The sequence below is a fragment of the Myxine glutinosa genome, chromosome 9, assembly GCF_964187855.1.
Source record: "Myxine glutinosa chromosome 9, kmMyxGlut1.1, whole genome shotgun sequence".
Classification (NCBI taxonomy): domain Eukaryota; kingdom Metazoa; phylum Chordata; class Myxini; order Myxiniformes; family Myxinidae; genus Myxine; species Myxine glutinosa.
The window spans coordinates 19,562,035-19,577,036 of NC_136269.1; the positions used below are offsets into that span (position 1 = coordinate 19,562,035).

Below are 15,002 nucleotides of genomic sequence, written 5' to 3' on the forward strand. Positions count from 1 at the left end.
TATATGATGCCAAGATCCTGATAGACATATTGCATGATTGTATTTTACAGGATGATGCCAGAGATCTGATTGTTATTAAACCTACCTATGGGACAAAGTTGTGGATTTGATTCATTCTCACAACACATTGTACCTGGCTGGAACACATAACTTTGTCGCTGTGATGATGAAATTATTTGTTTTGAGGCAGTAAACAAAGCGTTTACTGCCTCAAATGTATTTCTCGGACCTCATACATGCATAATGCATGACCTCATACATGTCACCTCAATCCTGTGCAGACAGCAGGCCAAGCTTTGGTTTGTTAGATGTTCAGGAGTCGCATGAAAAGGCATAACTTTGGAGTAATAAAGTTCAAGCTATAAAAGGCCTAATCGCTGCCTCGGCAGCTCTGCATTCAATGTGCCAAGGTGTTTTCAGAATTCTGATGAAATGCCAAAAAAATTATGTTCAGTTTACAGTGTTACTTTCCAAAAATAAATAAGTTTGTCCATGTTATGAAAATGTTAGAAGAGGGTGTAGTTGAGAAAAGATACCCATTTAGTAAACAGAGGCATGTCCAACCAATCAATTTCTCTTGTGGACAAGGGTACAGGTCCATAATGTCATACAGAGTGGTCTTCAACTGGAAGTATGATACACTGACACTGGTATTAACACATATATGCATTCGTTATACCTTTAGTTCCATTTGTAGATCACTCTGTGGTCAATTCGTTGGACCCGAACCTTCATTGGTCGGTCAGATGTGTCTGCTGCTTTCTTAATGGACAAATGTTTCTTCAAAGCATTATTGTGTCAAGACCTCAGGAAATTATCATGCATTGTGCAAGTACCATTTAAACTTATGCATAATAACACATTGCTGCAGGTTTGGTGTGCAATGAGAATGGTGCTCCAACACAGAAGGCAAAACGTCTCAGAACTTCCTTCAAACACCACCAACTGCGTGCCATGAAGTCATACTTTGCTTTGAACCACAATCCGGACGCCAAGGATCTCAGGCAGCTCGCTCAGAGAACGGGCCTCACCAAGCGTGTCCTACAGGTTTGTCCGTCGTCGTGTGTCTGTCTCACATACGTCTCGCCGATGAGGACATAAGTCTGAAACGGCACCATCCAAGACTGCCATTGATACCGACCTTTGTGAATCCACTTGACTATTGCACATTTCCTGTTCCGGGTCATGGTCTATGGTAATGCCTTGTGGCACTTCTCCTTGGATTGATGATTTATTTCTGTCGAGTTTTCTGGATTCATCTTCATAAGTAGACTTTTCTTTGCTGGCCTTTTTTTCTTCATCTTCATTTGTTGTTGCGTGCTAAACAATTTCATTGTTGTGTGGTAAATCACAAAATTGTAGATTATGCAAATGTTACATTTCGCAACTTCCTCGTTACTTTCACTAATTATTGATAGTAGGCAGCATTTACAGAGATTATAACCAGAAGAGACTATTACCCATTGTTCACTAACCAAATGTACAGTAGATACACTGCTGTGACTAATGCCATGGCAGAATATTTTAGACATGGATAGCCTGGTGTTGGCTTAGCGGTTAGGGTGCTGGCTTGGGATCCTAGGATCCTGGGTTCGAATCCCGGTCGATCGCTGAATTAACGATTGAGTACCAGCTTGCTGGGCTGAATGATCCCGGTGTGAACCCCGATCTAGAATAGGTACATCGTTTAGGTACATCCCTGTGCATCGAAGAGGTGACAAAGGGTTGGCGTCAGGAAGGGCCTCAAACAGGGAACCATGATTGTCATGGGGCCCGCAAGGCTAACCCCCGCTCTAGCGGGGGAAATGGCCTTAAAACGATCATTCATTCATTCATTCATTCATTTAATAGACATGGAGACTGGAGAGTGATGACTTTACCCCTTGAGTGGGCAGATCCTCCATTTCCTCTTTCCCTAATTAACTATTCATTACTTAATCACTTTTATCATATGAATACATATCATCATTAGCCTGTCCCCACCAGCGAGAGACACAGCGTTTTGGGGTTCTGTGTGTCTGTGTATGTGTGTCTGTGTATGTGTCTGTCCAGGCCATAACATTTTTGCCATTTGAGCTTTGTCATCAAATTTTGAACAAAGCTTTATTATGAGAATATGGAGAAGACAAATTAATAATTTGGTCAACAGGTTAGGCTGACCTCTTCTTCATGGTCAGCATCACATAAAATCGTAAATTTTCATCTGATTCACCTGAAAGTTTAAGAATTTGCATATTCGATCACTGAATTGGTCCACCAATCAAAACCTGGAAGCTATTGGGGTTGTTGTTTTTTTAGATCAAAAGGTCAAAGTCACCTAAATTCGGCAATTTTTTTGTCCCCCGTCGCACAGCAGAGCGAAAGGGGGACTATGGTTTTCCCCTCCGTCCGTGTGTGCGTCCGTCCGTCCGTCCGTGCGTGCATGCGTAAGTGAAGGACTGAATTCTAATTTGGTGTGTGGGTGCAACTAAGCATAAGGAAGAACCCTATTGAAAATTGGATCGCTACGTCAAACGCCAAGATGGCCGCCACCATATATATGTCTGAACCTTGTGAGCGAAATATCTTGAAAAATAAACGAACTACTAACTTCTAATTTGGTGTGTGGGTGTATCTAGGCAAAAGGAAGAACGCTATTGAAAATTGGGTCGCCACGTAAAAATCCAAGATGGCCGCCACCATATATGTCTGAACCTTGTGAGCAAAATATCTTGAAAAATAAGCGAAGTACCAACTTCTAATCTAGTGGGTGGGTGTATCTACGCATAAGGAAGAACGCTATTGAAAATTGGGTCGCCATGTAAAAATCCAAGATGGCCGCCGCCATGTATGTCTGAACCTTGTGAGTGGAATATCTTGGAAAAATAAGCGAAGTACCAACTTCTAATCTGGTGTGTGGGTGTATCTAGGCACAAGGAAGAACGCTATTGAAAATTAGGTCGCCACGTCAAAATCCAAGATGGCCGCCGCCATGTATGTCTGAACCTTGTGAGCGGAATATCTTGAAAAATAAGCGAAGTCCCAACTTCTAATCGGGTGTGTGGGTGTATCTAGGCATAAGGAAGAACGCTATTGAAAATTGGGTCGCCACGTCAAAATCCAAGATGGCCGCCACCATATATGTCTGAACCTTGTGAGCGGAATATCTTGAAAAATAAGCGAAGTACTAATTTCTAATCTGGTGTGTGGGTGTATCTAGGCATAAGGAAGAACGCTATTGAAAATTGGGTCGCCATGTCAAAATCCAAGATGGCCGCCTTGCGTCTTCCACTTTGTCAACTCACATCACTTCACCGACGGGGGACCTAGGCGTAACGCTTGTTGTATTTTTTATGTACATGCACACATTGAGACATCATCCTTCATGTAATATCCGACTAGTATGGCCACAGGAGTAGCAGATGCCGTTACTGCTTAATAAAAAAGGCACATCACTCTGCAACCAAAAACAATATGCAAGTGTCACTTGAGGTGGTTTGTTCGCCAGACATTAATTATTATGGCAATGGATTCATGCTTGGCTAAGTACAGCTGGAATTACAATACAACATACATTACTCCAAAAAGTATGCAAACAAGGTAGGGAAGGTCACGATAAATGATCATGTGAAACTATCCCTACATCTTTCTTTGAATAATGGTTGTCCCTAGAAAAGACACTGTGTGTGTGTGTCGTTGGTTGATATCTCCACATGCGGGTTTCAGAAGGTGGAACCGAGCCATACTCGGTCTCAAATTATCCACCTTCATGTGTGTGTGTATTGTGTGTGTGTTGTGTGTGTGTGTGTGTGTGTGTGTCGTTGGTTGGTATCTGCATTTGCGGGTTTCAGGAGGTGGAACGGGGTCCTCCCAGGACCCAAAGTATCCATCTCCTCTTCGGTAAGGGATCACGATTCATGGACCAAGCTGTTCAACTTTTTCAGAGTTTTGTTCCAAGGAATCTTTTCAGGAATCGTCACCGAACCCCGGATTGCCTCCAGTTGTAGTTCATTTTTGGTAATATTCCCGGGGGTGGTTTTTAAATCTCAGTGAGATTCTTCTTCATCATTCCTGTTGCTCCAATATTATCACTGGTACAATTTCGATGCTCTTCAGCTTCCAAGATCTCTTGACCTCATTTTTGAGGTCATGGTATTTGGTAATTTTCTTGAATTCTGCTTTGTTTAGGCCAAAATCGCTGGGTACTGATATCTCAATCATCAATGCTGTCTTTTCATTTTTGTTCTTGAGTACAATGTCCGGACGCAATGCTTTGTTTTCTATGTTCATGCTCAATGGGAGCAACAGGTCGTACGTGAGCATGACGTCCTCATTTTCAATGATTGCCCTTGGTTCGTGTTTCCTTGAGTTTTCTGGTGCTGGGATGTTTAAATTTTTGGAGATATTCCAATGAATCACGTTGCATACTTTGTTGTGCTGTTGTGTGTAAAGTTGTTCTGATAATAGTTTTTTGCATCCTGAGAGCAGGTGACTTCTACTTTCTATTTCTGTCTTGTAGAATTTACACTTGTCCGTCTGGCTCAGTCCCGCCATGTTTTTAAATCCATTGGTGTAGTGTCCTTGATCTTGGGCATTTATTATGATTCGTTCACCGTCCAAGTTGAACTGAACTCTTCTTCGCCATTCCAGTGATCCTTCTTTGTCTTTCCCCAATCTGTCCAATTATTTTTTGTATTTTCCTGCTCCTTTGTCATTCTCCAAGTTGTTGGTGTATATTTCTTGATATTTCTTATTATATATTTATTTTGTCTTTTTTGCAATTGTTGGGGCTGTATTTGTTACTATTTCATTTTCCTGTGCGGCATCTTCTATTTGCACCTATTTTTGGAAATTCTTTGCAAGGTGAGTTCGGGATAATTTTTCAGGTTTGTTGTGTTCATGTTTGTTTACAAATTGTATCCCAAGTTGAGCCTTTCACATACTCAGCTAATCCTACACACGTCGCTCTGTGCACCTGGTTGAGTTCCATCAGGCCGCTCCCTCCCTCTCGTCTCGGCAGGTATATTCTCGAGTTGCACTTGTTTTTGTAAAATATTTTGTGGATGGAGAGGAGTTTGTTGTTTTGGTGTATAACTTGTTGATTTCTGATTGGAGCCAGTTTATTACTATTTCGCAGCTATATTGGAACACTGGTACTGCGAGCTGGTTTATGGCTTTGGTTTTGTTTCAAGGGGAGAGGTATGTTTTCACGATCAGCTTCATTCTTCATAGATATTCCTTGGTGCTTGTTTTGCGCATTTGTTTATGACATATTTGGTGGTCCTCCGCTACTCCGAGGTATTTGTATGATGCTTCGTTTTCTAATTGCTGTATTGTTGTTTCAAGGTCAATCTTTATGTTTTCTGTTTTTGTTGGTTTACCTTGTACAAATGTGCACTTGGCCCACTTGTCTCGTCCAAATTCCATTTCAGTATCCTCAGAAAACTGTTTTACTAGTTTTAGTTGTTCTGTCAATTTTTTGTCATTTGGCGAGAAGAGCTTTAAATCATCCATGTATAGTGGATGTGTCACCTTTCCTATTTCTTTCGAAGTTCTTCTTTTGGTTGTTAGGGTGTATCCGTGTCCTTGTTCATCGATGAGGTTACTTAGTGGGCCCAGAGCCAGACAAAACAGAAGGGAGGAAAGACTGTCTCCCTGGAAGATCCCACACCATATCTTCACATCTGGTATTTCGATATTTCCTTCTGAGTGCTGTAATATCAATGTGGTATTCCAGAGCTCCATTGCTTTCTTAATCACTGATTATTATTGGGATTGATTTTGTATGTTTGCATGCATTTTCTCATCCACAAATGTGGGAGAAAAGCTTTCTTATAGTCTATCCAGGCAGTGGACAATTTAGTTCTTCACATTTTGTAATCTTCAAGTATGGCCTTGTTCAGTAGTACAGTGCATTCAGAAAGTATTCAGACCCCTTCACTTTTTTCACATTTTGTTATGTTGCGGCCTTATGCTGAAATCGTTTAAATTCATTTTTTCCCTCATCAATCTACACTCAATACCCCATAATGACAAAGAGAAAACAGAATTTTAGAAAGTTTTGCAAATTTATTAAAAAGAAAAAATTGAAATATCACATTTACATAAGTAATTCATACCCTTTGGTATGACACTTGAAATTTAGCTCAGGTGCCTCCCAGTTCTCTTGATCATCTTTGAGATGTTTCTACACCTTGATTGGAGTCCACCTGTGGTAAATTCAATTGATTGGACATGATTTGGAAAGGCACACACCTGTCTATATAATGTCTCACAGCTGACAGTGCATATCAGCGCAAAAACCAAGCCATGAGGTCGAAGGAACTGCCTGCAGAGCTCAGAGACAGGATTGTGTCGAGGCACAGATCTGGGGAAGCCTACAAAAAAAATTCTGCTGCATTGAAGGTTCCCAAGAGCACAATGGCGTCCATAATTCTTAAATGGAAGAAGTTTGGAACAACCAGGACTCTTCCTAGAGCTGGCCGCCCGGCCAAACTGAGCAATCAGGGGAGAAGGGCCTTGGTAAGAGAGGTGACCAAGAACCCAATGGTCACTCTGGGTGAGCTCCGGAGATCCTGTGTGGAGATGGGAGAAACTTCCAGAAGGACAACCATCACTGCAACACTCCACCGATCTGGGCTTTATGGCAGAGTGGTCAGACGGAAGCCTCTTCTCAGTGAAAGAAACTTGAAAGCCGGCTTGGAGTTTGCAAAAAAGCACCTAAAGGACTCTCAGACTGTGAGAAACAAGATTCTGTGGCTCTGCAGGCAGTTCCTTCGACCTCATGGCTTGGTTTTTGCTCTGATATGCATCGTCAGCTGTGAGGCATTATATAGACAGGTGTGTGCCTTTCGAAATCATGTCCAATCAATTGAATTTACCACAGGTGGACTCCAATCAAGGTGTAGAAACATCTCAAAGATGATCAAGAGAAATGGGAGGCACCTGAGCTAAATTTCAAGTGTCATAGCAAAGGGTCTGAATACTTATGTCAATGTGATATTTCAGTTTTTTCTTTTTAATAAATTTACAAAACTTTCTAAAATCCTGTTTTCTCTTTGTCATTATGGGGTATTGAGTGTAGATTGATGAGGGAAAAAATGAATTTGAACGATTTCAACACAAGGCTGCAACATAACAAAATGTGAAAAAAGTGAAGGGGTCTGAATACTTTCTGAATGCACTGTAGGTGATCAATTGTTCCAAACCACCCTCTCTTACATCCCTTTTGTTCTACCTCTAAACCTCCTTGCTGTGTTAGATGATGGTACATCATTTCTGTGATGATTCCTGTCAGCAGTTTGAATATGGTCGGTACGCGTGTTATCGGCTGGTATTTGTGGGGAAGTTGAGTTTCCTCCAATTGGGATGAGAAAGGTGTTCCCTTCTACAAGCCACTCATCCACTGCCATTTCTTCTTGGATCAGTTCGTTAAATGTCCTGGCATAGTGATTGTGAAGAACATCAAGTTGTTTTAGCCAGAAATTTGGAATTCCATCTGGGCCTGGGCTTTTGAAGTTTGGCATTTTTAGAAGTTGCTTTCTAATTTTCTCTTCATCATTAAACACTGGGGGCATTTCCTCAAGATGTTGCTTCTTCTTTTCCAAGTTTGGGATCCATTCTGCTTCCTTGTTATGTTATTTTGATCTTTAAAAATTCCTTTCCAGAATTTTTCCATTTTTTATTTTTCAGGGGGAGTTGACGCATTCTGATTTTGTTTCCCCAATTCACGGTAAAATCTCTTTGGGTTACTTTCAAATATGTGGTTTTGTTTTCTCCTGTTGTTTCCTTCTTCATTGTTTTTGAGTTTGTTTTCAGCACCCAATCACTCGAGGTCTTTGTGTTTGTTTTTTATTCTTTGGATTCTCTTTGTTAGTTTTGGGTGTCTGTTTCCTTTCCTGAACTGTTGTGTTTGTCCTACTTCCTTCTGCAGTGGCTTTCTTTGTGTCTCTAATCTCTGTCTCCAAGGTGGAATTTGGTTTCTATTTGTAGGGCCTGGTTTTTTCTTCTTCTGGTGTTGTTTGCCCGTTACGTTTTCTTGAATAAATAGTGCCGCTGCGAAACAGACAACATTGATTTCCTTCTAGGTGGATGATTTTGAAATAATTTTTCTATTTGAATGGTTGGTTCGCCTTACTATGATTTTTGTCCGTTTATCGTTTTCTATGCGATAAAGTTTTGGTCTTTCTCTGAGTTTTATCAATATCATCTCTTCTATTTTGTTGGCTAAGTGTGTGTGTGTGTGTGTGTGTGTGTGTGTGTGTGTGTGTGTGTGTGTGTGTGTGTGTGTGTGTGTGTGTGTGTGTGTGTGTGTGTGTGTATGTGACTGGGCGAATGGATGAAAGAACAAATTGATCAACATAAAGTACCAAACACACAAATGGCTTTATGGTTGGAGGAGGTAGAGAAACATGTGAAAAGGAGAGTTGTTGATTTGAAAAGAAAAGTTTGAATCAATAATCCGAAGGCAATTTTAAACAATCCAGAGACACGTGATTGCTGAAGGCAGCTTCAAACACAATGTGTTATTGTTCCAATTGACAAAGCAAATAATAATATTGCATTTGTATGTAAAACATTCTACATTCAAACACTTTTGGAAGAATTGGGCTTAGACACGGGAATTTCAAAGACCTACAAAATAAGTAACGATAACAAAACAGACTTGATACAACACCATACCAATCACTCAACGGTGAGAAGACTGCTGGTTCCGGATAAACACCATAAATTACCATTCATTTACTGCATCCCAAAAATGCACAAACACCCTTGTGAGATGAGGTTCATCATCGCAAGTAGAGAATGTAGTTTGAAACCTTTGTCAGGCAGTATTACAGCGGCAATGAAACTAATCTATAAATGCTTAAAAAACTACCATGAAAAAGTGAAGTTTTATTCTGGTATTAAGAAATTCTGGATCATTGACAATTCCAAACCGGTAATCGACAGTGTCCACAACATTAATAACAAGGGTAAAGCAAAATGGCTTTCAACCGTTGATTTTTCCACATTGTACACAAACATTCCACATGACAAGCTGGTAACCGCATTGGACAGAGCAATAGATAAAGCATTTGCAGGAGGTAATAGAGTATACATTAATGTATATCACAACAGAGCACACTGGTCTGTAAAGGATAATCAATATTCATGCAGTTTTTCAAAAAGTAAACTCAAAGAAAGTATTCGATTTCTGCTAAACAACAGTTTCTTTACATTTGGCAACAAGATACTCCAGCAGACAGTGGGCATACCCATGGGTTCAGATCCCAATATACTCCAGCACACAGTGGGGATACCCCTGGGTTCAGATCCCAATATACTCCAGCACACAGTGGGGATACCCATGGGTTCAGATCCCAAGATACTACAGCACACAGTGGGGATACCCATGGGTTCAGATCCCAATATACTCCAGCACACAGTGGGGATACCCATGGGTTCAGATCCCAATATACTCCAGCACACAGTGGGGATACTCATGGGTTCAGATCCCAATATACTCCAGCACACAGTGGGGATACCCATGGGTTCAGATCCGGCCCCTTTCTTTGCAAATTTGTTTCTGCACATGTACGAGTTTGATTGGGTCCAGAACATGTGCAGGAATAAATTAACAACTGCACGAAGATGCGGAAACATCTTCAGGTTCATTGATTATTTGTTGGCAATTAATGGATTTATATTTGAGCAGCTTCATGATGATATACATCCAAAAGAAATTGAATTAAAAAAGGAAAACCAAACTTCCACTTCAGTTTCCTTTTTAGAATTACAAATCGACATCCATAATAATAAATTTCACACCAAATTATTTGATAAACGAGATGCATTTCCATTCCACATTGTCCGAATGCCTTTCTTAGACAGCAACATTCCCAAAAAGCTATTTTATGGTACGGTTGCAGGTGAAATAATTAGGACTGTGAGAGCAACCACACACAGCTCTGAACTGGTCAATAAATTACAACAACTAGTCAGACGTATGTTAGCACAGCGGGCTGCAGTTGGTAGATTAAAACAAGTTTTCTTTAAAATCACAAAACGACACCAAATCGAATTAGTGAAATACAATACGAATAGTAAAAATATTATTCATGAGATCTTTATGTAAATACAGTAGAATATAATAATTAAATATACTACAAATCAATGTTGCTAGGAATCAGTGGTTGCTAGGATACGGCAGCATGCCAAAAACCGTTATAAATGACAATTTGAACATTCTAAGTGTACAATATAATATTATATTACAGTACAATATAATACAAGTACAGTACAATATAATATTATTCATGAGAACTTTATGTAAATACAACACAATATAATAATTAAATATACTACAAATCAATGTTGCTAGGAATCAGTGGTTGCTAGGATACGGCAGCATGCCAAAAACCGTTATAAATGACAATTTGAACATTCTAAGTGTACAATATAATATTATATTACAGTACAATATAATACAAGTACAGTACAATATAATATTATTCATGAGATCTTTATGTAAATACAGTACAATATAATAATTAAATATACTACAAATTAATGTTGCGAGGAATCAGTGGTTGCTAGGATACGGCAGCATGCCAAAAATCGTTATAAATGACAGTTTGACATTCGAAATAGAGTTTGATCGAGAGGTAGGTGGTGTGGTCAAGCTGTTTGGTCGATTGATGTGTTTAAGGGTAAGATGTGAATGATTTAATGATATTATCATATTAAAGAGTGTGTAAAGAAAATTATAAATATATGATAACATATTAAATCCTATTGCAAGTAAAGTTGGGATAAGTGATGTTGCATTGATGGGTTGACTGACTGCCTGGACGCAACTGAGGTTGTGGATCTACTGATTTACCATCAATTGATGTGGATCCATGATCGAGGTTGTGGATCCGCCGTTTGGAGAGGTCCTGGGCTGAAAGGATTGAAACCTCGAGGAAGAACGGTGCCCAGCTGATGATCCATGCAGTCGGGAAACTAGTCAGTTGCTTACGGGTTAAAGTTCTTGCTTTAGGTGGAGAAACGATGTTTGAGGTTTACAATTTAAATAAAGTTGAATATGGGATGTTGTAAAATTAACATCATTTACAACAATCCTTTAAATTATTTAAGTTTAGGAACAACCGATACTGTACAATTAATTAAGTGTGTGTGTGTGTGTGTGTGTGTGTGTGTGTGTGTGTGTGTGTGTGTGTGTGTGTGTGTGTGTGTGTGTGTGTGTGTGTGAATGAAAGAGAGGGATAGAATTGTAAGGAACAGAAATGAAAAAACGAGATGTGTGTGTGTGTGTTTGTGTATGAATGTGTATAATCTTACTTTAATTCACCAAATGTCCGTCTGTCTGTCCGTCCATCTGTCCGTCCATTCGAAGGTACCACAAAAACAGCTAAACCGATCGCAATGATATTTTGGGTGGGTAATCCTGGGATCACCTAGAGTAAAATAGACTATATTGTTTTTCCAGTTTCAGCTTTGGCCTCCAGCATTTTCAGGTTTGGACTCCCGCATAACGTTATTTTCCCAGGTGCTGCACAAACGGCTGCACCGTTCGCTGCACAGCTGCACCGATCGGAATCGGTGACCTCGGACAAAGACCTTTTATAAGGACATGGGTTGAATCCCTGCTTGAGAAAATGCCAACCCCCACCCCACCATCACGGTCGTCTCTCCAACTCACAATCCCATGAGATATGCGGAAAGGACGAACCAAAACCAACTATCTTATTTTTGATTTGTATATAAACATCATTAAAAGTAAATAATGACCTCGGCCATAGTTCAAATGACGTGGGTTTAATCTCTACATGAGAGAATTCCACATAGCTATTTGGGCGGTGTATAAGTTAACAGATCGCTGTCTCCATCAATCTTCCCAAGGCCGTAACACCTATCAGCTCAAAATCCTTTTAACTGTCGACTTGGTAGTTTTTACAATGAAGGAAACATTAACAATGTTGTTAAAAGTTTATTTTGTGATTAATTTGTGATTGGAGTTATTTGTTTGGAATGAAAAACAGAGATATCGAGTTCGAATGACGACATGCCATGATGGTTTCTACTTTCTGAATGTGAACTTCACAGATCGCCATATGCAGATTCGCCACGGTCCCACGATCGATGTATTGTTATGGATTCGTCACTTCCGCTGTTGTGGTTTTCATCCACTTGAAATATTTCTGATTCTATGTACTATTATTGTCTTGAAAAGGTTTATTGTTCATGAACTGCTTGCAAAGGATAAAAGCGTTAATGTTAAAAAGAGACAGGAAGCCGGATCGGGAGCCGGAAGACGACAAGGAAGAAGAAGAAGAAGAAGAAGGTGAAGGCGTGGTGAGAAAAGTCGGACAAGAAGCGGGTAGCTTCCAGCTCCGTAGCGAGCGTTGTCGAACGAAAGTCGCGAGTGAACTTTGAGTTTCCTTGAAAGGAGTTCCTGCGATAGGTGTTATCGCTGGGGATTGAAAAACCTGCATGGTCAGGTTTGGGCGTTGCGATTCTGAAGAATCCTCGCCGGGTCGTGTCGACTCAAGTAAGAGCCGTCGGCCATTTTGACACTCGCGCTTTGCTCATCAAAAGGTCTTGGCTACGCGTCAGGTTTTCACCATCCTGTCGTCTGTCGGGGATGTGTGTGCGCCACGCTGAGTTTGAAGTTTAAGTGGTGGTTCGCCGACTGAACCGGGGCCGTTCACATCTGGAGGCCGCCTTTGGGATTTCCCATTCTGCCGCGAGTTTGCCTTTTGTTTTGGACCACGTGACTTTTTGCGTCGCTTCGACCGCCTACGCCTGAGAGCTGCTTCGGCGGTACGACTGCCCTTGCCATCCGCACGGGAGTCAGATTCGTCTTGAGGACGGGAATATAGAGACATTGGGGAAGGTTTTTCCACTCACTGGGAACATCGTGAGTTATCCTACGCTAGTTGATGGTACCATCATAAGATGTATTGAGTGTACTTTTGATTGCTATTTGTTGTACCGTTATTCTTGTGTGATTTTTAATACAATATTTGTTTGGTGATGATCATTGGTGTGGTTTCACGATTGATTTCTGACACAGAATAACATATTTTTCTGCCGTGGCTACTCTCGGGGCTCGAAGGTACATCATGACCAGGGGGTCGGGGAGGAACACGTAACAGTATCTATACATGAACGTACCCGTTTGTTTGCGAACGGGTACGTTTTTCATGGAAGTCCTTCATGAACTTGCTGTCCATGTCTGACGTGCAACTAAATGTGCTACAGGAATGTGGAATTTATTGGTTTCATGCTTTCACATTCGCCATGTCTGCATTGCCTGTTTGCTTCTGGCCTCCCACCCGTGCATAGCACGGGTATCTCACTAGTATGTAAAATATGTGAAGTATAATGTGTGTGTATAATTTTGTTACGGATCTCGAACCCGTCGACGTACAGAGGGGGGTTAAACCCTTTTCCCCCTCGAGCTTCGAGTCCACAAGGCCAAGCTGCCACTCCCGCAGCGAGCATGCTAAAGGGTATCGGGTCGAATCCCCTCGTACATTCTATACACACGCTGCCACGAGAACGGGGACTGGACCTCGCGCGAGTCACGCTGATCTGATATGCCCGAGCGGTTTGCGTGTCACGTGACTCGTGCCGTTAATTCTTATTGAACCCGATTCAGCGGTTTTATTCGTGCAGTGTGAAGCCAATGGTGCGAAATGACGTGGACGGCCAAATGGAAGGAAGAACACAGGTTTATAATACAATTTACAATGAATGATCAGGGCAAAGAGACACAGAGCAGAAACTTATTGTCCTTAACTTATCCACGGACAAGGGCCCTTTCACTCACGTGGGGAAAAGGAAGGAAGGAGGAGGATGCGCTCCAACGCGGCCTTGGTGCCGTTCACCCCGGTCAGCTCGCCGGGCGTGTCCCTCGAGGTGTTCGCGGCACGTGTGCAGGGAGCTCAGGCAGGGAGATTGTCGGAGTCTGTGGCCCTGGGAGGGATCGTCCTCACAAGCGCTATTAACAAGCAGCAGAGCGCAGGGCACAGGGAGAGGTCGTGCTTTCTCTTTCGACACTCCTCTCTACGACCGAGGGAGCTTAGCACGGAGGAGATCGTTCGGGCCCGGGGCAAGAGAGACCATTCACAGAGAGCGTTTGGGGGGCCCGGGGCAGCATCTTAGAGCCCCTCCCAGAGTCCCATCAGAATATTCCAAGCCCCTCCCCTGGCTGCCGTTGTTAGCCACTCCCCTTGAGCGTTCATTGGCCGCCTGCCACTTACCGGCCACTCCCCTGCAGCTCCTCCCTTGGGCCTTCTAGACTTGTCCTAGGTGTAGCACATGGCATTCTAGCCCAATTGAGGCCTACACCTATTGGCCTGCTCAACGCATACTAACACAGGAAAGGAGACTATGCTTAACATTTAATACGAAATAACCGAACTAAGCGAGGCTACATGTTGTGGTGCAACTAACTACGAGGGGGGTTATCCTTTATTCTCAAAACTGCAACACTACCCCCCTCTCTCACCAGACTCGTTCCGAGTCGACCCCAACTTCGGAACGACCGGTAGAGTCTGGCATGCAATTTTACCATGACACATAGGTGTTATCCCCCTAACATTTATTCTAACCCATGTGTGCGACATTTTTTAACACTAGATATGTCCCCCCCTAATGCGTTGAGCAGCTATTCTATCAGACTCACACCCACAACTATCCGAGTATTTCCGGAATTTTGTAAACTAAACACATAACCGGTGGGCAACATTCTTATATTTACATGCACAGAACTTAAACTTTATTTACAATTCTATGACCCAGGACCTGCACTTTAGGAAAGAGAATTGGAGGAAAGAAAATCAACACTTGATATGGCACTTGCTGCTTGCATCTTGCATCTTGCATCTTCCGTGTGCGGCTAACGAAACCAGCTGGCCCTGACCGGCATACAGGCCATATGAAGCATCAGAGCCATCTAAGTCTTCCATCTTCATTCCTGGCACACATGAGCACACAATTGCTTTCTTATTATTGGCCAGCAGGGCCACTGT

At 41.8% G+C, this 15,002-nt stretch overlaps 1 protein-coding gene across 1 annotated transcript in view; it reads left to right on the forward strand.

Annotated features, from left to right (window-relative positions):
* LOC144893710 (LIM/homeobox protein Lhx9-like) overlaps positions 1-15,002 on the forward strand; it is a 105,501-nt gene that overhangs the window by 76,440 nt on the left and 14,059 nt on the right. Inside the window, exon 6 of the mRNA XM_078785079.1 lies at positions 872-1,047. Coding sequence (XP_078641205.1) covers positions 872-1,047 — 176 coding nt within the window. The remainder of the gene's footprint in view (positions 1-871; positions 1,048-15,002) is intronic.